We start from the raw sequence: 26,760 nt of genomic DNA on the forward strand, positions 1-26,760 counted from the left end.
TTTCAATAAAAACTGCAGCTATGTGCCAGGCATGGTTCCCAGCACTCTATATACAGTGACTCATGGAGTCCTCACAACTCCATCCTCAAGTGGGAATTCTTGTTGTAGAAATGAGAAAACTGAGTCGGCTCACAGGAGCAATTTTCCCAGAGTCCCAGAGTGAGTAAATGGTAGAGTATGGGATTCAGGCTGATCAATTCCACCTACCAAGCCCATGTTCTCAGCCGCTGCCCCAGAGGGCACTCTGTCTCAGCCTTAAAAAGTTCACCTCTGTTACAAAAAAATAAATAAGTACAAGTTCACCTCTGTTTAAAAAAAAGGACAGCAGGTCCAAAATGGAGTCTCTTGTGCTAAGTCCACATCACCAAACCAAAACTTAATACCTAACCTAATTGCAGTTTCAGCCTTCACCAGAAATGTGCTTAGCTAGTCAGGCTGGAATTTCCTGGTGTGCTCTAGTGAGGTAATTCACCTGATAGACCCCTTCTGTCCCCCAAAGAAAGATGAGGTCATCCACTCTTTCCCTGTCCCTGCCCCCTCCTGCTTATACAAGTCTTCCATCTCATACAGCTCCTTGGAGCTCCTTTCTAATTTGATCTTAACATTTACAAAGTTGGGGGCGCCTGGGTGGCTCAATCGGTTAAGTGTCCAACTTCGGCTCAGATCATGATCTCATGAGTTCATGAGTTCGAGCCCTGTGCCAGGCTGTGTGCTGACAGCTCGGAGCCTGGAGCCTGCTTCAGATTCTGTCTCCCTCTCTCTCTGCCTCTCCCCCACTCACACTCTTTGTCTCTCAAAAAATAAACATTAAAAAAAAATTTATAAAATGTACTCAATTGAATTTTGTTTTTTAACACCTCAAATAACTAAGCTCTTTTGTTTCCAAGAACGGTGTTGGCATCTTTCCCCAGCATGTGAAGAGAAAGGTCAAGGTCATTCTCAGGTTCTTTGCTCTGACCACAGACTTAAAGTCCTTTCTGTGGGCTGAGTGCAGGGTCTCTGGAAATAGCTGGGCCATCCTTGTGGTTTGGAAAAGCTGACCATCTGTGGGGACGCACAGCAATGCAAGCAATTACGACCTCTTTACCTCAGTTTCCCCACTGGATCTTGGCAGTCCAGGGGGTGGTATTCAGCCAACAGATAAGTTTTGCATAGTGGTAGGTGATGATCTGCATTGTTCTTTGGTAGTTTTAGTTAGCTGTCAGGATTTTAGAAGTCAGGTTTCACTCTCCAGGCGGATGCCCAGCCCTCTCGAATAGGCAGCATCAGGCCTGAACTCCCAAATGTGCCATGTGGCTGGAACACAGGTGCACCTGCCCCACCATCCCCAGACAGGGCTTGCCCTCTCTGCTTCTCATTTCCACCTCTCTCTCCCCTGTTCCCCAACACTGAAGCAGATGTCAGCCCCTGATCATTCCACTGCCACTTCTGCTCTCCTCACACCAGCCCACTTTGCTCACTTCTGCCATGTGAGCTTGTAAGCTTGGTGAGGACAGGACCACACCTTATGCCCTTTGTATTTACAGCGCCTAGAAGAATGCGATAATTAATTAATTCCCACTGGACCAGAAACTCTGAGTCCATGCAGAGAAAGCAGAACATTCTGTTCTCACTCTTAGGAACCACCCCAGATTTGGGTCACTGACATTCTGGTCAATTTATTGACATTCTGGTCAATAAAACCAACATACCTTGAGGTAAGGCCACTATCTGTCAAGGCCATATAAAGAAAACCTACAGTGACCCAAGACTATAGTCTCAAAAGAGGGAGTGCTTTCTAAAATACTGTCACGCCAAAGCTTTGTTTTTTATAAGAACAATAGTCTTTAGGTTTCCGGAAAACCTAAATAAAATGACACATCACACTAAATAAAATATGAGGTGAAGAAAAAAAGTTAAAACAAATAACTAGTCAGAAATAGCAAAAGGTAGTGAACAGAATCCTTAAACATTTACGTTTCCGATGAACCCTCAATTTTATTTTGTGTCTTCCTTTAGTTAATTCTCACTAGAACCCAATTACATCAGGAAACAAATGGGAGAAGGATTGCCAAAGATCATAAAGCCATAGAAATGCAGGGTTAGGACTTGCACACCGTTTTTCCCCTGAGGCCAATTCAGCACACTGTTGGTCTGCTGCCTGCAGAAGCCTTCAAACAAAGGAAAACAGTTGAAGGAAGACACCCAGAAAAGTTCCAGTGTCGTCAGCCAGTGGCAACCAGTTAGAAGTTTCTCACCTGTCCAAAATGCTCTTCAGCGATTGAACTCCCTGACTTAACTTTCCCACAGCAAAGTGTGAAAACAAATTGCTGAGCCAAGGAAAACATCTCGCATGGCCCTGGCCACAGTACATTCTAGAGCCAAACATCCACAGAGAAGTGAGTGCCATCAGTGTGCCAGCAGGCTGTGATGTGACTAAGGATGTATCCCCCCACCCCGCACCAACCCCACCAAGGGTTTGGTGCTTGAGTGACTCGACCTAGATGTTGTTTCATCTCGACGGCTGCCAGATGGTGGGGTAGAGGGGTTAAGAAGTTACGACATTTGGGCACCTGGCCGGCTCTGTCCATAGAGCATGTGACTCTTGATCTCAGAGTCATGGGTTCAGGCCTCACGTTGGGTGTAGAGCTTACTTTGAACAAGAAAATAGTTATGACATCATTCCATCCATATGTCTGGAGAAAGCGCACGTCCTCATTCTCTCTCTCCCCACACCAGAAGCAGACACTGAGTCGCACGCTAGGCAGGATAATGCAGCAGTTAAAGGCATGGATTTGGAGGTCAGACCTGAGTCTCTTACGCAAGTGACCTAGCCCCATTAATCCTCAGTTTCTCTGTGTATAAAATGGGGATGTTAATATTTCGCAGGATTGTGGTGAGGACCCAGTGACCATATGTGTGTACAGCTATTGCTGTCCCGGATGAGAACGTCTAGACACCCGGAGCTATTTAAATTAATTCATTCAATTAAAATGTAGTTTCCAAGGCTCACTAGCCACACTTCAGATACTCAGCACCTGCAGGTGGCTAGTGGCTACTGTGTTTGACAGCACAGATATGGACTGTTTCCATCATTGCAGGAGTCCTACTAGATAGCAGTGGAGAACATCCAAGCCTGGTTCCCCGCAGAGCATAAGGGCTCTGTTACCAGGCATTGTTACCATTGCCGCAGCTGGAAGATGCTATAGGGTCCTGCCAAAAGGAGCCATGGAAGGCGGGTAGACCATGGAACCCATGCTGTCCATGAGGCCCTGGGATCAGAGCTGCAGAGAGAGAGCCCTTACCCCATCCAGACCCCTAATCCCCAGCCCTTGAGGCAGAGAAGCTATAGGACTTTGCGAATCCACTTCTTAAGAGGCCAACAGTGGGTAAGCAGAACACAGGTGTCTTTGTGCTCAGGTCCCCCACTCCTACCCCGGCCCTATGGAACTTCTCCATGTTAAAGGCAAGTTAGTGTAAACATATTTTTAAAAGCATGGTCCTTGGTCCTTAATCACTTTGGTCCTTGGCCCCCATATTGAAGACCATATCTTAGGACCTATGCCAAAAGACTTGGCTAAAAGACAGAGGACTAGCCTCCTGCCAGAGAATACATCATTGTTTATAAAGACAATGTCTCTCAAGAGCATTAAAAATGCTGCCATCCTTTTATTTACATTTTTAGCACTTACACAGCACTTGTATCAGACACTTCACAATCTTGTGAAGTGCTTATAACAACTCCGTAAGTTTTACTATCCTATTTTAAAGATGCAGAATCAGTGGCACAGAGAGGCTAAGTAATTTGCTGAGGGTCACACAGGCATTCAAGTGAGGGTTGAGATTTGAACCCAGGAAAATTTGGCTCCAAAGTCTGTACCATGTTGTGCCCTCGCGTGGGACCCTATCCTGAGGAAACAATCTCAAATGCAAACAAAGTGTGTACCTTAAGGTAATCACCTGACAGTATTTATGATATCAAAATTGGAGACTGCCTAAATGGTAAGGGTTTGGTGAAGCAAACTGTGCACGTATATTACTGCACAACATTTTAAATAAATGACTTGCAATTCTCTTATGACAGCAAAATAGTAAGGAGATAGGAGATGAGATACTGACACAAAATTGTAAAACAAACAAAACACAAAAAAACCCCAAAACTATGTTTAAAAGTACATAACAATAGTTCAAAAAGAAACATGTCAGTTTGCAATTCGGGGAGGTGGGCAACAATGTGAGCTTTTACTTTCTGCCTTGTTATTTATGTGCTTTCCAATTTGCTTAGACACATTCCTTTTCTAGTTGGAGAAATTTTTTTAAGAAAAAAATATTTAAGAGCATAACTCTATATGCATTATTATATTTTTTTGAAAATTGTAAAAGGGCCCTGTGAACCAGGCAAAACAGGAACTTAGGGGGAAAACTTAGCAACTCCTGGGGACCAGAAGGCCTTAAAGCCCTCAGCACAGGAGAAAGAAAGGCATATCATAGATAATGTCATTCTTCTTGTTCAGACAGAGAGGCCCACAGCCACAATTTGCTCCTGTGAAAAGCACCAAAGCATTCTTGACTTAGTAACCAAAATGAAAAGGCCTTGGGGATCCACCTGGCTGGAGCACATTGCCTTTTTCTCCAGCCACAATGGCTCCTTTTGCAGCTCAGCCAGACTCCTTTTCCCTTCTATGTGGCACTCTTTCTTTCTTGTACACTTCTTTCGTTTGGGTTCTTATTTGGGGGAAATAGCCTGAATGGGATCCCAGAGCCTCATTTCAGAATTATGAAGACAAAACAGCATTCCACAATCTTGAGTTTGGCAAAACCCACTCTAGACAGATGAAATCGGTCAAATGATGTAAGGACATGTTCAGTCTTACACATTTTCCATTCCACCCTTGTGATAAAACGACTCCTATTTCATTCAGATTCCTTTCTTAAACAGGGGGATAGCATCTCCCATTTCTCCTGCGCCTGATAGGAGGGGGCCTATTTTATAGCCACCATCCTGGGGCAATGCCCAGAAGGAGGGAAGGAGAAAGGAGACTTAGAAATAGTAGGTTTTGAGTTGTTGGTCTTGATTGTGTACTTAAATAATAGTCCTACCTCAGTGGTTCTCAGGCCTGGATGCACATTCGAATCACCTGGGTGCCCACTCCACTTGGATGAGCATCTCTGGGGGTGTGACCTTGGCCTTGGCATTTTCCAAATCTTCCCTGGTGATTGTACTGTGTAGTCAGGTGGGAACCAAGGCCTACTTGAGGTAAAGTACAGGACCTTAACTGAGTCAAGCATGATTCATTTGCAACCAGGTGAGATGACTCTTCCCCTCCTTATGTGACTTATACCTAAAATAATGGGCATAATTAAGTCGGGTATCAGTAGAAGCTTGGGAAGTTTAAAAAAAAAAAAAAAGGTATGTCACCAAACCTTTTCTTTTTCCCCACCTTATAAAAAGCAACTGCGAAGCATCCCCATTACTACCAACAATTGGGGAGGAGAAAGAACCTCCCGCAATCTCAAGGCCAAAAATTCTAAATTGTGGCTCTCAACTTTAGCTGCCCGGGGGAATCATCTAGGAGCTTTAAAAATACTAATACTCAGGCCTTACTCCCAGAGATTTTGATACAGTTGGTCTAGGGTGTGGCCTGGACATCAGGATTTTTTCAAGTTCCCCAGGCAATTCCAGTGGGCGGCCAAAGTCAATGTCACTAGTAAAACCTTAATGGTGGCTCTCAACTCTGGCTTCATCAGAATTACCTTTGGCCTTTTCTTCAAAACACCCATTTTCAGAGAAATTCAGATCTTGGGTAAAGCCCAAGGATCTGAACCACAGGTTATTCTGCCTCCCAGCTGCAGTCGTGCTGCCTGGGGCTAAGATCTGCTATTCTCAGAGCTCACCTAGGCCATGACCTAGAGTCTCGCCTGTTAGGCAGCAACCCGTGTGCCTCCTGTGCCTCGCTGGAGAAGTTTTCGTTCATAAGCACATTGGGCTCCCTAATTCAATGAGACTGAAATGTGAGTGTTTGAAGCCGTGACACTAGGTGACTGGGGCATTCCTGTTGACATGAAGACTTTCCCAGTGGGCTAGGACCCCTGCCAGGGGTGTTTTTGAGGCAGGGCTGGTTGTGAAGGGCCCAGCACACAAATGGGAAATGTTCCTCTGGAAGGAAGAATATGGAAAATCAGCAAAAGGTGACCCAGCCCAAAGAGCTATCTTCTTAGTGAGTTAAGACGACACCGTCTGGGGGCATCTTGGCACCTTGCCACACCACAGCAAGGAGACCTCTTTACAGGGGAGTGAGCAACCTGGCCTTTTTGCAGTGAGGTTTGTGAGCTTGTCACGAAATCACTGTCCCAGAGTATCTTCCAGACCAGTCTGCATTACCCTAGAAAGGTAGCCTTCATGGTTGAGATTGTTAGTTTTTAAACCTAGAAGCCCCTGTTTCCTCATCTGTAAAGAAGGTAAATAGCAACGCTGACCTCACATGCAGCTGTGATTGTTGGGAATAAGAGAGATGGATTCATATGGAAGTTTGGCACAGTGCCTGCAATAAATGGTGTGTGTTGTAATTAGCGCTTGGCTGCCGCTCGTTTATTTAAACAGGTTTTCTTGGAGTCCCCAGCATTGATGTGTTAATCCGTAAGGTTTGCAGAACCAAGTGGTTGTGAAGGTGTTAGAATCCTTCTCTCCCAAGGGCCTGCAGGTCAGAGTAGGACTATTTCAGAAATAGGCGTGCTTAGCCTGGACCTCTCACAGATAGTTACACAGATCCTCACTGCACTGCCCTGGGAGGAAGCAGCATAGACACCTGTCTGTAGACGTCCCATTGGCTCGGCTGCAAGTCCCGAGGAGGAATGTAACAGTTGATCCCAAGGCCCAACCTCCTCAGCCCCCTCCTGTTCAGTGGTTCACCAGTCTTTGTAGACCTGGGTCTTGCCCGAAGGAGCACGGAGACTGACCTGAAGTGAGGCTGGTGGGCAGGGCAGTGATTCTGAGGGCGTTCAGAAGAGGTGAAGTTAGATCCATGCAAAGAGATAAGGCAAACGGATGTATGGGTGACTGGGTGAAGGAATGAGTCTGTAAATTACCTTTTTGGAGAATGTGATCTTTGAGACGGAGTCTGATGGGGAGAGTGAGGAATAACATTCCAGTCAGAGAAGGTGGCAGGAGGTGAGATGGGCAAGTGGAGAGTGGTAGGTGATCATGCATAGACCAGGCAGGTATGTCCATGTGCCTATAGGCCCAGCACTGGTTTATTTGACACTGGGCGGGGGGGGGAGGGCGGCACATCTTGGGTCGGCTGGAACCTAGGTTATGGGAGATAAAGTGGAGAGGATTCAGGCCCTGCAGAGAGGGGGTGTCAAATACCAAAAAGTGGAAGTCCACAGGGAGCCAACTGGGTGCAGGGTGAAAACTGAAGGCCAGGCTGGAACAGGGACCCCATACAGGGTTCTCTCTGGACGCTGACAGCTTCGATCTATGCGGCACCTCCACTGTTGCTTAGCCCATCAGCCTCCGGTCCAGTCCACTGTCTGCTTCCCCCTGTGGGAAGGGGCCAGTGCCTTTGTTTTCTCCACAGCCCACAGGTTGAGCTGTTTCTTGATTTTGACCTTCACATAATTTTGTTATTAAAACCAAACAAAAACCTGCCCGTGGCCCACAGGCCCTCAGTCTCCTCCCTCAGCCCAGGTCTGGGACAGTCAAGAGTTCTGTGATCTAGATCCTTTTTAAGGAAAGTCTTGCTAGAGATCCCCCTCTACAACTTTGTCCCTCCTGCATCTGGAGGCTGCTGTCTTATCCTCGGGTCTGTAGAGAACCCTACATGGTGCCCTGTGTCCTAGTTGGCCCTTCTCAGCTTCTTTACTTGCACCTTTGTTGAACCGAAAACTTCAAATCTCTTTTACCTTTTCAAGATTGGAGCCTAAACCAAAAGGCACGTTTGATCAAGAGCTTAACCTGTGGCATTCTTGCCCCAATCCCTTTTGAGTATGTGGGGGGAAGCAGCCTGATGAATGAGCAAGAATCCAGACTCTGGGCTAAACAGACCTGGGTGTGAATTTCTCTCTCTTGTCTAGCAGTGTGACACAGGCAAATGACTTTGACTTTTCTGTGCAAGGATTAAATGGGAAAACGTAGGTGAAATGTACAATAACCCTTAACAGAAAAGCAAGGGCCTGAATTCAAACTGAAAAAAAAAAAAAAAAACAAAAAAAAAACAAACACCTTTAAGAAAGGTATATAACAAGTGGGCTATGGGACAAAGAGCCCCCACAAAAGACTCTTCCATTAAGCAGTGCTAGAGACAAGCTTCTATGCTGTGGTAGTCCAGGGTGAAGCCTTAACCAGCAATTTTCGCAGTATCTCCTGTTTGTCACAAATCTTAAACTCTACACTACCGGTTCCTTTAACATGAAAATTATTACATTTTTGTTAACATTGAGCAAAACCTATGTTCCAGAAAAAGATACTGTGTTTATCCTGTGGCCCCAAGGATCCCTCTGGCATCTGGGGTCTGGTGGCCCAGGAGTCCAGGTGTAGGGGAACCACAAATGTAACGCCCCTGGGGCTGGCCCTGGGCACAATAGCAGGCAACCAGAACCCTTAATCCCCTTTTATTTCTCCTTGTTCTTCAAAGGCCTTTAAATCTAAAAGTGAAGGAGAGAGACTGACTACTTCATCAAAAGGTAGACTCTTGGGGAAAAAAAAAAAAGTTTACAGCTATCATTGCCATGGCTGGGGGGGAAACCAAAACAAAACTTTAAATCCAGTGTGTGATGTTTGGTGCAGGGCTGCTCTTGGGGAAGTCCCCTGTGGGAAGGAAACTTCCCCACCTGAGAAGACCATGGTGATCAACCATTTTCTTTATAATAACAAAGTCACCCGAACAAAGGGACCTGTACATAAGCAAAGAATCTTCTGTTGAGAAGAACCCTATGCTTGGAGGGGGAAAAAATGCCTTCATCAGAAAATGAGCATCCCTTCCTTATGACTAGAACCTTTCCTGAGGGTTCGTCCTCCAAGAACCACTTGTGGCTGCCCCAGGATTGAGGGGGTGGGGAGGTTAGCATAAGCAAGAGTTATATGGAAGGAGTAGCAACAGCCTTCTGCACACAGGAGGAGGCTGTTACAGAAGCGAAAGAGCCCTTGGATACTAGCAATACCAGTAATAATATCCCCTTGTGTCAGTATTGCCCTTCACAGGCCATGTGCATGTTCAAGAGCATGGCCTCTTTTGTGCCCTTTACTGATCCTCCTCCAGTGGAATGAGGCCAGGTGGTGTTGGAAATGAGAAGCAGACTAGTGGCTTCTCAAGTCCTGCATTTCCCAGAGAGTGGCACCGGCCCCTACTTGAGTACGCCCCCACCCCCACCCCATGTGCCGGGCACTGGGTAAATGCTTGCAGGGCTAATTAAATGTGATGAAGAGGATAAAAAAGCAAACCACAGCCTGTGTCTCCCTCTGGGTTAGCGTGTGTTCTCTCTCTCACCATCGAATTCTGAATACACACACTCAGTTTAAAAATAACCTGGATTTTTATGAACTGCCAAAATGAACTTCGTGTCCTGAACACGTTTGCTGCCTTCTCTATCCCCACCATCTGACATGGTAACAATAATAATGAATGCTTCCACAGATGAGCAAGCCGATTAGTTACTCCTCATTCTCCAAGGAAGAGGTGCCCATTCAGGGAAATGGCAGGGAGTTTGCTGATCCCTTTGCATCCAATAGCAGAGGCTGGAGGGGCCCCTTTGAGCTTTTCCTAGGGCTTTGGGTCCCTCTGGCCCAGCCTTCCTAGGAGAAGATGGGGGAACAAGACCTTCCATCAGAAGAGCATGCTGACATTCCTTTCTTCCCCAGCTGCCATTCTGGGTATGTTGGTGCACGCTGTGAGCATGCCGACCTCCTGGCTGTGGTGGCCGCCAGCCAGAAGAAGCAAGCCATCACCGCCTTGGTGGTGGTCTCCATCGTGGCCCTGGCTGTCCTCATCATCGCATGTGTGCTGATACAGTAAGTATTTGCTGCCCCTAAGTTCGAGGCCCTCTCCGGGACATTTGCAGCATGCCCGGATAACAGGGCCACCTCGGCATGGTTTATTCTGTGGCGTCTGATTGGTGTCAGCAAAGCCAAGAGGAACTCGGGTAACAGCCAGGCTGTGTGAAGGACACACATCCTGGGAAGGTCCCCAGCAGTGAGTCTGCACATTGCTGGAAGCTGGCATAGAAGCAAAGGCACGTATTCTCTCCTGCTGTTGGGTTTGGAGCCTTCAGAGTTGTGATAGCAATGTGCAGGTGTTCCAGAGGAACTAGAAATGGCTCTCAGCCTCATTTAGCAAGTGGCAGAGGTGCTTCCTCTCCGCCAAAGTCACTCTGCAAATCCCAAAGCCACGTCAAATGTCTTGGTTGTTATTTTGACAGGCTGGTGACAGCCCTTCCCCTTTCTCCATGTCTCTGCCCCTCCTCAGCTTCCAAAACTCAGTTTCTGCCCTGCTTCTTCCAGAACATCTTCCCAAGCCAGTAGACACCCTTTTCTTGGGCCTACTTGCTTGCCTGTATCTCCCAACGGGACTGCTCCACAAAGGGAGACACCCAAGTCCTGTATTTGCAGCAGCTGGCCAGATTTATTCCCTGGAAATATCTAGAGACCTCTAATTCACAGAGCAAGTCCTCTGAGAATTTATATCTAATTGGATATGCACAAGGAATCCACAGAATAACTAAAGGCTACCAGTCAGCTCGGTGTGGATTAACTCATGGCAGAGACTAGTGGATGGGCCATTCCGGCAAAGGCTGGAGTAAGCAGCTGTGTGTTAATGAAGGAAGCCAGACTTCAGCCCTCTAAGGTTGTCTGGAATTTGGACAGATAATTATGAGTCTCTGTCCTGTTTATTTATTGGTTTGTTGCTGTTGGGGCAACCTGGTTCTGGCAGTGAATGGAGTGCCCCTCAGAGCCATAGTTTCACATCCTTCTCCTGGCCCAAGCCAGCATTAAGTGGTGAGGGATGAGGTTCAATTGAGCTGGCCTTTCCTTCCACTTCAAGCAGTGTCTGTTCCACTCTCACCTGCCTTGGAAAAGGTGGTAGGCAGACAGCTGTGGTTGAGACTGGGGCAAAGCCCAGGCTCTGCCACTCACAAGGACAATTCTCATGACTAGCTGTGTGCACACCCATCATTTCCATAGTCCTATTTCTATGGCCAGGAGGGTTCCAGAGTCTTAGGAACAAGATTTGGTGCCTCCGTGAGCTTCTTCAAAGGGATTTAAAAGCAATTTTGCCAGATTCTCTGAAGACAGGGACAATTTAGGATTCCTGGGCAGCCTCTCTCATTCTCAAGGAGGCAGCCAGTCTCTCCTCTCTTCTGTCTTTTCCCAGCCTATCCTTGCCAAAGACCAAGGTCGGAATCCCTGAGCCAGGGGCGCTTGGGTAGCTCAGTCAGTTAAGTGACCCTTGATTTCGGCTCAGGTCATGATGGTTGTGAGATTGAACCCTGCATTGGGCCCCACACTCAGTGTGGAGCCTGCTTGGGATTCCCTCGCTCTGCCTCTCCCTCTCCCTCCCCCTCTTTTCTTCTCTCCCTCTTCCCCCGCCTTTCTCAAAATAAATAAACATTTTAAAAAATAATCCCTGAGCCAGAAACCAAGCCCTCACCCCAACCAGGCTGCTGGTTGCCTAGGCATGGGGCCCTTCTGAGTTGCATAGTTGGTTGGGACCAGCTTATCTCATGCTAGAGGGACCTGGAGGCCTTGGTCTCACTGCCCTGTGATGGATGCTCCTTGTTAGGCAGTGACTGGAGTAAGCCCACTGCTAGCTGACTGCAAAAGAACAGTCTCTGGTGGATCTGTAATCAGATCCTCTAGATCCTTCCCGATCTTGGACTCTACAATCAGGAGGGCGCCATGTCGAGATGGACTGCTCTGACCACCATGGCAGAAGTATGTTGGGCGGAAAGGTCTTGGGCTCCTTCTCGGCTCTGCTGCCCAAAGATTTGGGGGCCCTGGTAGCCTTCCCAGGACAGCACCAGGAAAGAGGGGCTAGGGTAGAAGTCATGAGATGCCACCAGGTACCAAGAGGGAAGCACAGCAACACGGGCTCGTTTTCTCACTTGACTCCAGGCCCATGTCCACCAGGAGACCCTGCCCAGCCCCGGTGGGCGGATGCATGGATTGTGCCCATGTCAAGGTTAGAATGAGTAGAAACAAAGTCCTCTGCAGTATCCCACAGGATACAGCTCTAAGTGTCTCTAGGTAATCAATGTCTTACTCCGTGCTTGCTTCTCTGCCCTCCTTTTGGGCTCCCTGACTCTTTTTTCATGCTAACTCTGCAAACTGTTCATTCCTGCCCACAGAAGAAGGCAGGAGCATTCATAACTCTGATGCTTCAGGACTCTGGGTGACAGAGGTTCACCAAGAGGTTGGGTTTGCCACAACTAGAGAATATTAGTCCTCAGAGATTCAAAACCACAGAGACTCATGACTCATTCTTTCATTCTTTCCACGGGTCAGTTCAGCCATGTTGCTGGCAATACTGATGGACGATTCCCTTCCCCAAGCCCTCACAGCCCTGCCAGCCTGAAGTGGCTGCTTTGTCCCAGTCCTGACAGCAGTGCTGAGGCTATTACTACATTTAGGGAGTCACCCAAATGCTGCTTTATGGACAGAGCAGCCGGGTGGGTGGTCAGGTTGCCCTGCAAGCCCAGAGCAGAGCTGTGCAAACAGAGGCGGTTCCTTGAAGTGACCAACAGGTGCTCTTGTTAGCTGGCCTCTTCCCCCAAAAGACACCATCCTGCAAGACACTCGGCCGCCTGCTGTGTGTGTCTGTCCCTCCAGAGGCCTCCACAGGAAGGCCGGTTCAGAGCCCAGAGCTGCCCAGCAGGCTCTTTAGGCAGACACTGCACCAGCTGAGCACTCCTGCCAGGCTCCCACCCAGCCCGTGTTCTCTGTGTCTGCAGCTGCTGCCAGGTCCGGAAACACTGTGAGTGGTGCCAGGCAATCATCTGCCGGCACGAGAAGCCCAGTGCCCTGCTGAAGGGAAGGACTGCTTGCTGCCACTCAGAGACAGGTAAGGGGCTGCCTCGGGGAGGGGCCTTTTTCCCTTGGGAGACACAACTGGGTGGAGAAAGCAACCACCTTCTCCAGGGCAGGGCAGAAGTTCTTAGAGGGTGTAGCAGGAAGAGGGAGAAAAGGGAGAGGACGTTTATCCTACCAAGTCAAGTTTAGTTTATTCTGAGGTATGTTTTACACAGAAGGAAGCTCTTTTGGGGCACCTGGGTGGCTGAGTCGGTTAAGCTTCCAACTTCAGCTCAAGTCATGATCTCAGGGCTCATGGGTTTGAGCCCCACATTGGGCTCCAGAGCCCGGAGACTGCTTCGGATTCTGTGTGTCTCTGTCTCTCTCTCTCTCTCTCTCTCTCTCTCTGCCCCTCCCTCACATGCACTGTGTCTCTCTCTCATAAAAATAAATAAACATTTTTAAAAATTTTTACAAAAGGAAGCTCTTTTATCTTTACTGGCCTGTGTGACCTTTGACAAGTTAATTAACCTCTCTGAGCATCTGTTTTCTTATTTAAAAGATGTGCAAATTGAATGAGTACCTACATAAAGTACCTAGTACAGTGTACCACAGGTTGTAGACACACAACCGATGTTTGTTCTCTTTCCCTTGAGAAAGTCCCCTTCCTTTTCCCATCGGTGAAATTAGGGATTTAACCTACAGGTCTCTCAGGACTCTTTAGCTCTTACATCCCGTGATCTTCGTTAAGCTTTGATGTCTGATGTTTCATGAACATTCTCACTGACACCCACGACGAATATCGGGCATCCCGATGTGGAACCAAACCTGCACCTCAGGAGTCCTCATCTGAGCATTACTAGCTTGGGGCTCACGGAGGCCAACAGCTCTTTTATCAAGACGAGTTCTGAAAAGTTGCACATCAACAAATTTTTCTAAAATGCTATTTTGACCAGCAGAGCCCATTATAAATTTAAAGTTCCTTTTCAGGAAGTAGTGAGACAAGAGACAGTCACCACAGGCTAATCCACCAAGAGTGACCTTCTCTAGTAAACAGTTGGCATTCCAGAAGCTCAAGGTTGCATGAACAGAGTAGGAAGAAGGGCGACTGGGAAGCTGGAGCACCGACGTGTTCACTAAACCTCCTGGCGGTCTGACCTGGAAGGTGCTGAAGGCCCAGGAGCAGGTTATTCAGGACCTGTAGTAATCATGCATGAGCAGGTCTTTTTAGTTAGGGGGCCCGCAACTCTTGAGGATGTTAATCCATCAGTCCTCGTAATGGCCTTCAGAGAAAGAGGATTTGTCAGTGATGTAGGTAAACTGAGTCTGCCAAAGTTCTGCATGCATCCCACCGTAAGTCCATGGGGGAGCTAGGATGCGAGCCAGGAACTCTGAAGACTCCACTCAAATCTCTCTTCCACTGACTCGGAGTACCATCCATTGAGCTAACGTGCTTCTTACTTTGTTATTTAGCACCAATGGAGAAATTATTTAAAATTTATAGTAGATTTTGTACTATTTGTGCGTACCTCAGCAGAGTCATTTAGGGTAGAGTAGTTTCTTATTAATGTCACTTCTCTACCCACATTTGGGAGGACATTAGCTTGGAGCCTCAGATGGGTCCGGCCTTCCAGAGGTGGGCACTGAGGCTAAAGCCCCCTCCCTGAGATGATGCATACCTCTCCACCTCCAGAGGAACCACAGGAGGGACCAGGGCAGGAAGATGTCCGGGCCAAGCTGGATTCTTGAGCTGTGGGGAGCTAAGTCCATGCTGCCTCCCGTGAGCCACAGAGGATGCCTCAGAGCCCCACCCACTGAGAAACAAATGGGTCCATTCTCATATGGCCTGAGGAGAAGCCATTCTGCCACCAGAGCCCTCAGCCAGCTCATTGGCTGCCCACGAAGCCACCCCTTACGGAGGCACCAACACAGGCTGGGCTGACTGTCCTCCAGTTGAACGAAGGCCCTCATAACATGGTGCATCCCCATTCTCTTCAGCCTTTCCTTTGGCACTAAAAGTACAATTTCAGAAGCTGCTGCCCCTGAGGTTGAACCAGAGGACCTTGGACCTGGGCCTGACAGCCCCAGAGAACCCGGTGACATTGGCTGATGCATCTCCAAGTTTCTGTCCCAAGCTTGTCTTCCTAGCATGGCTGGGGTCTGGCATGCAAAACTTAACTTGTCTCTCCTTCCTTCCAGTGGTCTGAAGAGCCCAGAGGGAGTTTGGCCAGGTAGACTGCGGCAGCCTGAGGAAGAAAGGACTTCTTCAGGACGAGCCGACAGACCTTCCTACTCTGCCTGCAATCACCTGTGCAGCCTTTTTGTCTTTTGTGGGCCTTCCTTCGAAACTCTGTCAAGAACTCTGTCTGCTTGGGGTTATTTGGTGTGACCTAGAGAAGAAAACAGTGGACCACAGCTTAAAGACTGGTCAAAAAAGAATTGCAAAGGGGTGGACTTCCTGTTTACCTAGCTAAGGTGTGCCTCTGTCCGCACCTGAGCCCAGGTGTAGGTGTGGTTGCCTTCTGCCGGTCACGGAGGCTGGGCTATGTTTCTTTTTAATGGACTCCTCTCCCCACAATGGTGTCCATCCTGCCCAAAACTGGAGGTTGCCGTAGTTGAGTTTTTCCTCATCCGCTTATTGGAGAAGAAGGCGGAGGAAGGGTAACTGTTTGCCACATGAAGATGCCAAGGATAAGAGGAACTGTGTATGTCCTCTGTCTCTGTCCACGAGACCCTCAACCAGCCTGACGTCTTCCACAGACATACGACGCTGAGGACCTTCCCAAGCCGTCGGCACCCTCGGAGATAATTTCTTATTTATTAGATGGATGATGGTTTTATTTTATCTTTAATCTCTTAAGTCGATGTAAAAAGCATCAAACCTTTTCAGACTTCTACATTAACGATGTATGTAATGCTGGCTGAAAAGTCAACTGACTGATTAGAGCTGTCTGGCCTCTTTGGGACAGCTAAGGCTTGGGGAAGGCCACCCAGGGGGGTGCAGAGATGGAAGCAGAGGATGGGTTGCTGATGAGAGCAAAGATTGGGTCTCAGAGGCCTTGTCATTTAAGACACAAAACAGGTAAAGGCCCCCCGATACATTCCAGTAGAAAAGTTAGCAAATCCAGCAGCAGAGATCTGTCAGCTTTGTTGGGGGAGACAGGAAGAGAGTGCCTGTGTGCCTCTACACAAGAGAAACACGGTACCACACTGCTTTGTGATTAAGCATGTTCACTTCCTAATGCGCCCTCCAAGTGCATGTTTAGAAACAGAGCACATGCGGAAAGCCACGGGCATTTGGGCCGCATTCGTGAAAGGGGGCTAGGCATTTCCTTCCTATGTTGTTGCATGGTTGATTTGTTGCTTTATTTTTAAAAGGAGAAATTTACCTTTCCTATTTATTTTCTAGCAGTAGGAAAAATATCCCAGTGACTTATTTTTCCCTTTTCCCTTCAGGATCCTGGTTTTATTAACAAAAACTCTTAACAAGTCACCTCCACCAGCGTGGACCTCGCTTTCCCTTGAGAGAAGGAGAAATTGTTTTCATGGGCATCTGGGTACATTCTGCCCCACTGGGCTTGCCTGTGGAAAGCACTGGTTCCCTCTCCAACTAAACAACAGTTCATCCCTAGCAATTTTCATTAAAATTTGGAAGTAGAATCACAGCAAAATAATATGTGAAGTCCTTATGTGAGGAAACTCTTGTTCACTAACATTTGAAAAATGAAAGATTTCTACCTATTAACTTCGTGCATCTAGCTCCACACATCATGAAAGGGACCTTTAAAATATGGCAGGTTGGCTTAAAATTTCTGTCAGGTAGTTTTGTCCCCCTCTAATTCTTCTTCCCCAATCTGTGTATTTCGATGAATTTTCTCTTTATTCTGTACGACTGAGACAATTGTATGACCCGTGTCTTAGCTTTGGCACTTTTCTGGAATGATGCTGCACCTGAAGCAAAAGGAGCAGAAATGGGATCAATTCACCAGCTGGCCCACTGACGATATACTTGACACAGTTGCCGGGTCTTGATATAAAAGAATAGGTTTAAGCTTGCATTTCTTGGGTACATCCTACAGCAGCAGGTATGTGGGCTGAGGCCTAACTGTAGCATCTTGCTCAGAGACCAGTCCCATTGACACTGGTTTGTAGACCCCCATTTTCACTCCTCTCTCTCTCTCATCAGACCCTCCTGAAAGTCTGAGAGTCTGGTTAGAGACACCAATGGCAGTGGAGTAGTGTGTTTTTAACTTGAGATCACATTTTACTTAGAACAATCTTTCCTCAGTCTTTTAGAGACTATTTGAGATCTGACTGCCTTTAAAGAATATGAACTGATGGGAAATGTTTCGTTCAGCCTTCAGGCGTCCCAGAGCCTTTGCAGAGGTGTGGGAAGAGGATGCAAGCAGAGGGAACCTTCTCGGTTCCCTGAAGGGGCTCCACAGTTAGGGTCCGTGAAGGCTCTGATCCTCACATTACAGGTGCCAGCACCCCTTTCCTTGTGCCAGGGCAACCATGCGGTGAACCGTGCAGAGAAGGAGCGTGTGCCTCCCTGCAGGTGGCTCCCAAGTCAGTCCTCTGTAAACCAGTAGGTCTGAAAGAGTTGGAAGCAGAGGCTGGGGTGAAGGCAGGCCTCAATGGACCTTCGTCCATGCCCAGGATAGGAGAGCCTTGCTTCTTTGGTGATTTCTCTTTTAGAAATCAGGTGGCCAACAAGCATTGGATTCCTGTGCCATTTCATGGTGTTGATATTTTTTGGGTTAGCCCCCTTTTCAGGTTAAAAAAGCATCTTCTAATCCATCTTCACAGGTTCCCTGTGTTTCCTTGCCCTTTAGAAAGCCGAATATTACAGTTCGGGAATTGTTCCTGAGGCCCTTCCTGGTAAGGAGTCGCACACCTGAGAGTGGGGATCAGAGCCGCTTCCAGTGTCTATCTCAGGAGAAATGAAAAGCCCCCATTAGAAGGAGGGGGTGCTTCCAAATATTTTATGGAGCCTAGATTCTCCCACTGCTCTACAGGCTGTAACGTCTTTGAGCATACTGGCAGGAAACATTTTCTTCTAGACAGAAAGACCTATAGCAGCCAACCCTACTCTGGAAAAGATGCATCTGGACACACATGGAATCAAGCAAGATACGAGCTTGCCATGGTATCTGCTCCATCCAAGTGGGCAGAATGGCCCAGAGTCTATTTTCCTAAGAAAGGAGAAGGAGGTGTGATTGGTACCCCTTCACCAATGCGTTGGTGAGGGAGGAAGAGGTGTGGTTCTAGAACTTCTTGGGAAATTATGCTCTGCAGGTGGAGAAAAGTGTCTGTCTTCACCCAGGTTTTCCAGGGCCAGGTGGTCTCCGTGCACATGGGCCACTAGTCACTTTTCCAGGCAATTTTGGCAGAAATGGATTGGCAAGGTTCCAGCACCATTCAGGAGACCCTGACCTCCTAGTAGGGCCTGGGCCTCGATTTCTGCCAACCCACTCAGCCAAGGAAGGTGGAGGCTTCAAAAGCCCAGGACCAAAGGGGACATCACAGAAACAAGAGGAACACATATGTTTGTTCTTAATGTTGGAACGTAAGACCTGTTCTCTGCAGCCACTGATTTTACCAGGCTTCCTGAAAGATCTAGTGGTGAACATACACACAGTACTGAAAAACAGCCCCTCTCCCTGGTATAGTAACTTACTGAAGTATTCAACTTTTCATTATCTTTATTATAACAAACCTGATGCTTTTTTTTATTTTTAGAACTTGTTACTCTGACTTCTGTATATGTTGCACTGAAAAGGTTAATATTTAATGTTTTAATTTATTTTGTGTGATAAGTTAATTTTGATTTCTGTAATGAGTTAATGTGATTAGCAGTTCTTTTCCTTAATATCTGAATTATACTTATTTAAAGAGTAGTGAGCAATATAAAATGTAGTTGTGTTTTTCAGTCATGTGCATTGTTGTCTAGTTGTACTGTTTGTACCTTGTTTGGAAGGATGAAGGAATGAACTCTTTTTTTTTTTTTTTTTTCCTAAATCAAGACTGGAGCTTTTCTTTCATGAGACTGGCATGTTGCTGAAAAGCAAATTAAGAATTTTCTCTGCAAATGTGAATGATGAGAAAAAATTAGATGCTCTTTTGCAACATGTGGGGATACTAAAATTAACTACAGTTGATCCCTGTCTGCTTGAAGAAATCAAATCCTCCAAAGTTCCCAATATATGTCTTTCATCCACTATGGGTCTGCCAATATGCTAAATAATGCAGAGGGAAATATAAAACACACAATCCCTGCCCCAAAAGAATTGAGATCTGCCTGAGAGACTGACATGCAAAAAATAGTTCTGGACAAATTCCAGACAAAATACAAAGCCTGAAATTGTAAAGTAGAGAGCATGTGTTAACAACTGTGGGTCTCCAAGTGTGGTCCCCAGGCCAGCAGTGTCTGTATCACCTGGGGCCTTCTTGAGTCTCTTAGGAATGCAAATTTTCATGCCCCACCCCAGGCTGTTAAACTCCAGAGTTGCCCCACTCCCCCTCCATATTCTAGGTGATTCTGGTACATGAGCAAGTTTGAGAACTGCTGTGCTATAGGACTCAGCAAAGGGCAAGTTAGTGTGGGGCCATAGTTTTTAGGAAAAGCTTTATAGAGGCTTTGCCGAGGAAGTGAAGTGTAATTCAGTTCACCTCTTCAGTGTTCAAAGTTAACAGCCATCAGAACGTAGGGGCTTGAATTAAGGCCTGCATTTATTTGGATCTTCTCTGCCTAGCCTCGTTGAAGGGAAAAACAGGCCTGTCCACCCCCTACCATACCCCCACTCACCCACCCCGTTCCCCGCTGCCCAGTTTCGAACTGTAAGGAATAGAAACTGTTCTGTCAACCCAGTTTGTACAAGCCTCGCTTGCACGTGCAATCCCATGTTTAAGCCCCTGCACTTCCAACCCGTGTGTGGACCTCACATGTGCAGCATACGAGGAGCTCATGGAGAAGCAGCAGATAGTGAAATAGTTGTGCAACAGCGTGAGATCTTGGTCCCAAGGGATGCTCGGCTTTGGTGGCAAAGGTGAGCCTGTAGAGCCTGTGGTCCAGGCCTCGGAGGGCTTGGGATGTGCCTGATTTACGAGATGAGAAGCTGGGCAGCTCCTTGTCCCCAGTGCACTAGCCTGGGAGCTGTCCCTCCACAGCACCTTTACCCATCTCTGAGGAGACAGAGACCTGCTACCCGAACTTGGCATTCCCCTCTTGGCCCTATTCTGTCTTCAGGGACCTCTTCAGGCCCTATTTCTAACCCATGGGATTTTCTTCTTGTCCCCCTCCTTCTCCTCCCTGATTTCCAAGCCCTCTGGCCAAGACTGCCTCTACCAGAGCCTGGTGACTGCCCCTGGCAGGTGCACTGGGCTGTCCAGGATGCCGCAGGCAGGACCTTTCCCGAGAAAAAGCACCTATGAACTCTGAGTCAAGCCAAACCAACCTTTCCTCATTTACCCAGGTGACTTGCAGTTGCCAACTTGAATCTGTGATCTGGACTGTTCAGGACTAGTCTTTTTGAATTCTGTTGGCCCAAACTTCAGACCCCCGTGTGCCCCACCTCCTGCCTAGCCCAGTTTTGGGGTGTGTGTGACCTAGCCTTGCCTCCTCTCTAACTCGGAGCTCTTTGCACAGCAGCCGCCTGGGGATTCTAGCACCAGCATCCCTTCCTCTGTCTTCTGAAACTCCCTCCTCCACATTTGCTCTCTGTCAGGGCTTGCTACCTCCAGGAGGCCCTGAAGTTTCTGTCACAGCCTTTCACCTTCAAAAATAGAGAGGATGTGTTCGTGGCCACACAACCTGGGTCTAGCAGTGTCTTTTCCTCCAGGCTAGTTAGTGTCTCCCACCCAGATCAATCAAATTGTAGAATCTGGGGGGACGGAACTTGGGCATCTGTTTAAAATCTCTCCTGGAGATTCTGACCCAATCCCTACTGCTCTCTAAACACACCACACCCCAGGGAGCAGATGGCACAGGAGGGGTTTGGTGTCTGGAGCTGAGGGTGCCTGGTACCCACTCAGGGCGATCCCCCCAGTCCATGCTTAAGTACCCCTTCCATCCGGCAGATGGTATACCTGGGGAAGCATGGAGGCTTGGACCTCCTTTCAGGTGGGATCATCTATGGTAGAGAAGTGAGAAAACTCTTATGGGAACAAGAGCCTATAAGGAATACCATGTGACTAGCTTGAGGTCATGCACAAGTGGGTGATGGTTTTTCAGGAGCCAAATTTTGCAACTGGGAATAAAAAGCGTGACGTTTAAGCTGAAAGGGAAACAGGAGAGAGAAAGAAAAAGCAAAGTGTCCACAGGACATTTCCTCTAATGGAAGCTTCAGGCCCTGGTGTGCAGCTGCACAGGTCCCCTGGGACAAGAGGATGCCCTGTGTCATGAAGTCTCCAGGGCAAGTCCAGGTCCCGCCCAGGAGCCCCTCCAAGGAGTTCAGAGGAGTACAGTTGAGAGTGGGACAAAGGAACCGCTCCACTACCTGGGGCTAGGCTGCCCCACATGTTCCAGAAAGGGATTCCACAGGTCTGGAAATGTGACATCCCCCAAGGGCTGTGCCGGGAGGGGCTGGTATCCTTTAGACCCTGTCCTGTCATACAGCAGAAAGCTGAATGACTCTCCTGCCTTTGTAAATGGAAACCCTGAACCCCAGCGAACCAGAGCGCAGGGGTTCTGGACCTGTGTGGTGGAGAGAGGCTGGAGGCAGAGATCTGGGTTGGTGGCAGGCCTGCTTCTTGCTGGCCTTGCTACCCTGGCACGTTACTGAGCCCCCAGTGCCTACCTATCTAGCTCCTGCATGTTTCATTCAGGGAGCTGTTGAGATAAAGTTTACAAATTCCCACTTGCGCAATCTGAATCTTGTAATCAAGAAAATCTAGTGTGACCCTAAATGCCACTAGTATATTATCCAGTTCAAGGGAGGCCCCACTCTCTGATCCTCTACCGACCTTCAATTCAAGGTAAAAGAAGGCATGGGGAGGGGATGTGTCATGAGGAAAATTTCCAGAGAGTCAGTGGCAAATGGGGCCATAATCAGAGGGTCAAGTTCCCAGTGGTTAAGGACCCAGAGGAGTGAGGAAACTGCCCTTGGACATAGAAGGTTGCTCAGTGTGACCTCAAAGAACAGGGCCAGCAGCAAAAAGGTTGATTTCTGCTCAACAGGGTCTTTTTCATTGCCAGAACCTCTTCCTGGGCTAGCGTACTCCCTGACACCAAAGTGGCCAAGCAGAGGCTGGGTGACCGCCAGGGCACAGGGGGTCCCCTGCTGGGCTAGAGCCTGTGCTGGAAAAGCCTCTGGGGTCCAGTCCACCTCCAGCGCTCGAATTACCACCTCTTGCCCAAGAGTCCATGGGTTACCAGTGCTCCAAGACTTCACCTCCCACAGCTCCCTTCTGGAATAGTCTATGAGCCCAGACTTGAGCCTCTGCCCTCCCTGTGCCCTGCTATGGGTCCTATAGCCTCCCAGGGCTTCCTGGTGATGGAGGGGCATCTCAGGCCTGCTCAACCCCTTCGCTCCCACCTCCTGGCTTTTGAGCCTATAGCTTAACCATCCTTGGGAGGGGGGGAGGCCCACACAGCGACCACAGTCCAAATGACTCTCAGGAGAGGGCCTGTCCAAGCTCTCTCTATCCCCAAGTGCCAAGGTGTGCTGGTGATTTGCTCTCCCATATCCACTGTACACCCTGTACCCCTGTGGACAGGCTGCCCAGGGCCCTCCCAACCCTGTGGCTTCCAGCATGGCCCTGGGGGAGAGCCGAGGTTTTTCATCCCCACTGCCTCCCTGCTCCACAGTAATTACAACCCAGGACTGGGCCCTCACCACACTTCATTTACACCACTTCCTCCCCTCACCCCTTCAGCCCAAAGGCTGTTGATGGCTTCCCACAGCTAGTTCACCTCTGCGATCTTTCCCTCTCCTTGCTCTTCAATTTCCAAGAATGTTTAATGGGAGGCAAAAAATTCAAATGCTTCCAGGAGTGAAGCTGGTAATCAGAATCAGTGGGACTGCTCACTGGAAGCGTGAATGCCCTAGTCTAGGAATCTGGAGAGGAAGGTGGACCTTGTGAAGAACTGGAGGGCCCAGACCTCTTCAGAAGGGGGCGCCACTCCTCCCCTCCAGTTCCTCGTGGATATCCTGCACAGTGGCCAGATTTGCCATTTTTTCAAGAGGAGCAGAGAATCTGGACTTTTTCATAAAATATCTCTATTTCTAAATGTGGCCCAAATTTATAAACCGCTCTGTGACCCCACCAAAATCTGTCTGCAGGTCACCATCCACAGTTGCTGTTCGCAGCTTCCACTCTCAAGCTGTTTGCTTGTCTCGGGCTCTGCCAGGCCTCTTCATGCCTCTCTGCCTTGGCAGTTCTCTTTGCTGAAAATGCCTTTTTTCTGCTCCTCTCTCTTAGCACGCTTCTGTTCCTTCCAGAACAGAAGGCTTACGCCTCACATTCTCTCTGAAACCTTCCAGGAGCCCCCATACAGAGCCTTCACGCTATGCAGACTTCTATTACTGTGCCTACCGCCACCATGTTTGTTGACAAGTCCTCCCCAAGTTGTCCTGTGCCCCAGGTCATGAGCTTCACAAGGTCAAGCACTCCTATCCTCTCTGTCTTTATAGCCAAGCATTTACCTAATGCCAGAGACACTGAAGGTAATGCAGTAACATTTTGTGTAACAAAAGCATCAGATATATTGATGGGCCCAGGTATGTCTCCTGAGGCAGAGGAGCAATGTCATATGGGACGACTGGGTCCCGCGGGGCCAGGTTATTAGATGAAGGGACTTGGTATTGACTACCACAGTCAGACACCTCACAAGTCAAAAGGTCATTGTGACCCTCCCTGGTTCCCTATCTATCATGAAAAGCTTCCTTCTAGGCAAAAATATATTACACGTTCTGACCAGTGGTTTACCAAGAACTCTGTCACAGCCCAGGTGGATGTGACAGGAATTTTTTTCCCTCTTTTTCCTTCCATGGCTGTATTAAGATATAATTGACATATAGCTTATGTAAGTTTATGGTAGACAGTATGATAATTTGATGCATACGTTTATTGCAAAGTAACTACCACGTTTATTGCAAAGTAACTACCTCCATCCTCTCACATAATGACCATTTTCGTGTGTGTACCGAGAACACTGCAGATCTCATCTATCAGTAACTTCCAAGTATATGGTATATGATACAGTATTGTTAACTATAGTCACCATGTTGTACATTGGATCCCTAAAACTTATTCCTCTTATACTTGGTTGATTGTACCCTTTGACCAACATCTCTCCATTTCCCCCACCCCACCCCCGGCTCCTTGCAATCACCATTGTACTTCTTCCCGTTGCTCTGAGTCCAACTTGTTTAGATTCCATATAGAAGTATTTGTCATACAGTATTTCTTTTTCTCTGTCTGACTTAGATCACTTAGAAAAATTCTCTTAGGGCCCATCCACGTTGTCACAAATGGTGTTGGGAAATGTATTTGACAAGAAATAACCTGGCTCATTTTCCTACACAAAAATCAGTTTTCTAGTAACGAAAGTGATGAACTGAAGTGCATTCTAATTTGAGGAGGTGAAAATTGAATTCCATAAATGAGCCCCTGTCATTAAATCATGAAAGTGAATTAAAATTACTCAATTGTCTTTCTTAATTAACACTGATGGTGTAAATAAAGGACTGTGAAGAGTTTTTAAAATCTAGCACTGAACACTAAGAAGACATTGGTGTACCAGAATTCTACAAGTGTTCCTGGGATGGTTATCCTCATTATTTATTTTAACTGTGCAAATACTGTATCTCTATTTAGGAATACCACATTTTTAAACCGGGTAAAAAGTACCAGGTAAAGGATTCAAAACTAAATTCTGCCTTCATATCATTAAAAGGAAAATACCACCTATCTTTGAATTCTTGGTACAGGGGAAAATAAAATTGGAATTCATGTTCTACAAAAAAAGGGGGGATAAGAAACTATGAGAAAACAAAAATGTATAATTTGAAATTTTTCTTCTATTCGGCTTATACAACTTAACATCCAAAAAACAGAACCCAAATTAAAAATGGGCAGAAGACAAGAACATACATTTCTCCAAAGAAGACATCCAGATGGCCAACAGACACGTGGAAAGATGCTCAACATCATTCATCAACAGGGAAATGCAAATCAATACCGTGATGAGATATCACCTCACACCTGTCAGAATGGATAAAATCAAAAACACAAGGACAACAAATGTTGGCAAGGATGTAGAGAAAAAGGAACCCTCACGCAATATTGGGTGGGAATGCAAACTGGTGCAGCCACTCTGGAAAACAGTATGGAGGTTCCTCAAAATATTAAAAGTAGAATTACCATATGATCCAGTAGTTCTACTAGGTATTTACCCAAAGAATATAAAAACACTAATTTGAAAAGATATATGTGCCCCTGTGTCTATTGCAGCATTATTTACAGTAGCCAAGCTATGGAAGCAGCCCAAATGTTCATCAATAGATGAATGGATAAAGAAGATGTGGTATATATATATACGATGGAATAATACTCAGCCATAAGAAAGAATGAAATCTTGTCATTTGCAACAATGTGGATGGACCTATAGAGTGTAATGCTTAGTCAGAGAAAGACAAACACCAAATAATTTCACTCATGTGTGAAATTTAAGAAACAAAACAAATGAAGAAAAAGACAAACCAAAAAACAGACTCTTTTTTTTTTAATTTTTTTTTGTGTTATTTTGTTTTTGGGAGAGAGAGAGAGAGAGGGAGACACAGAATCCGAAGCAGGCTCCAGGCTCTGAGCTGTCAGCACAGAGCCCGATGTGGGGCTCAAACCCACCAACTGTGAGATCATGACCTGAGCCAAAGTCGGAGGCTTAACTGACTGAGCCACCCAGGCACCCCAACAGACTCTTAACTATAGACAACAAACTGATGGTTACCAGAGGGAAGGTAGGTGAGAGGATCACAAAAATAGGTGAAGAGGATTAGAGAGTACATTTATGATGAGCACTGAGTAATGTATAGAATTGTTGAGGGGTGCCTGGATGGCTCAGTCAGTTAAGCATCCAACTTCCACTCAGATCATGATCTTGCGGTTCATGGGTCCAAACCCCACATAAGGCTCTCTGCTGTCGGTGCCGAGTCCACTTCAGATCTTCTGTCCCTCTCTCTCTGCCCCTCCCCAACTCATGCTCTCTCTCTCTCAAAAATAAACTTTAAAAAAAAAAAAGAATTGTTGAATCACTATATTGTACACCTGAAACAAATATAATACTGTATGTTTACTGGAATTTTTTTAAATCTTTTGAAAAGTATAAAAAAATAGTCAATTGAAAAAAGCAATTATATAGAGGCAACTGGGTGGCTCAGTCAGTTGAGCATCCGACTCTTGGTTTCAGCTCAGGTCATGATCTCACGGTTCGTGGGATCAAGTCCCGCATTAGGCTCTGTACTGAGAGCGTGGAGCCTGCTTGGGATTCTCTTTTGCCCTCTCTCTCTGCCCCTCCCCCATTCTCTCTCTTTAAATAAATAAATAAATAAATAAATAAATAAATAAATAAATAAATAAATAAACTTAAAAAAATGTTTAAGGAATTATATAATAAAATTTGTGTGTGTAAAAACTTTTTTCTTCTATTCAACTTCGTATTTAAAACATAATTGCCAATATCATGTATATTTATGTCACATTAGATGCTTCTCTTCATAGTTGAATAAAGTTTGATAATCTTTAAAGCAGATTATTTTCTTCTACCAGACTTGTTTTCA

The 26,760-nt window shown here is 46.9% G+C and overlaps 1 protein-coding gene across 4 annotated transcripts in view; it reads left to right on the plus strand.

Moving 5' to 3' along the window:
• Positions 1–25,694, plus strand: part of TGFA (transforming growth factor alpha) — a 116,352-nt gene extending 90,658 nt beyond the window's left edge. For all 4 annotated transcript variants that reach the window (XM_060658562.3, XM_060658582.3, XM_060658545.3 and 1 more), the window contains exons 4-6: positions 9,836–9,985; positions 12,922–13,031; positions 15,179–25,694. In XM_060658562.3, coding sequence (XP_060514545.2) covers positions 9,836–9,985; positions 12,922–13,031; positions 15,179–15,186 — 268 coding nt within the window. In that variant the 3' untranslated portion in view covers positions 15,187–25,694. The remainder of the gene's footprint in view (positions 1–9,835; positions 9,986–12,921; positions 13,032–15,178) is intronic.
• Positions 25,695–26,760: the final 1,066 nt, after the last annotated feature.

The sequence above is a fragment of the Panthera onca genome, chromosome A3 (genome assembly GCF_046562875.1).
Source record: "Panthera onca isolate mPanOnc1 chromosome A3, mPanOnc1 haplotype 2, whole genome shotgun sequence".
NCBI lineage: Eukaryota > Metazoa > Chordata > Mammalia > Carnivora > Felidae > Panthera > Panthera onca.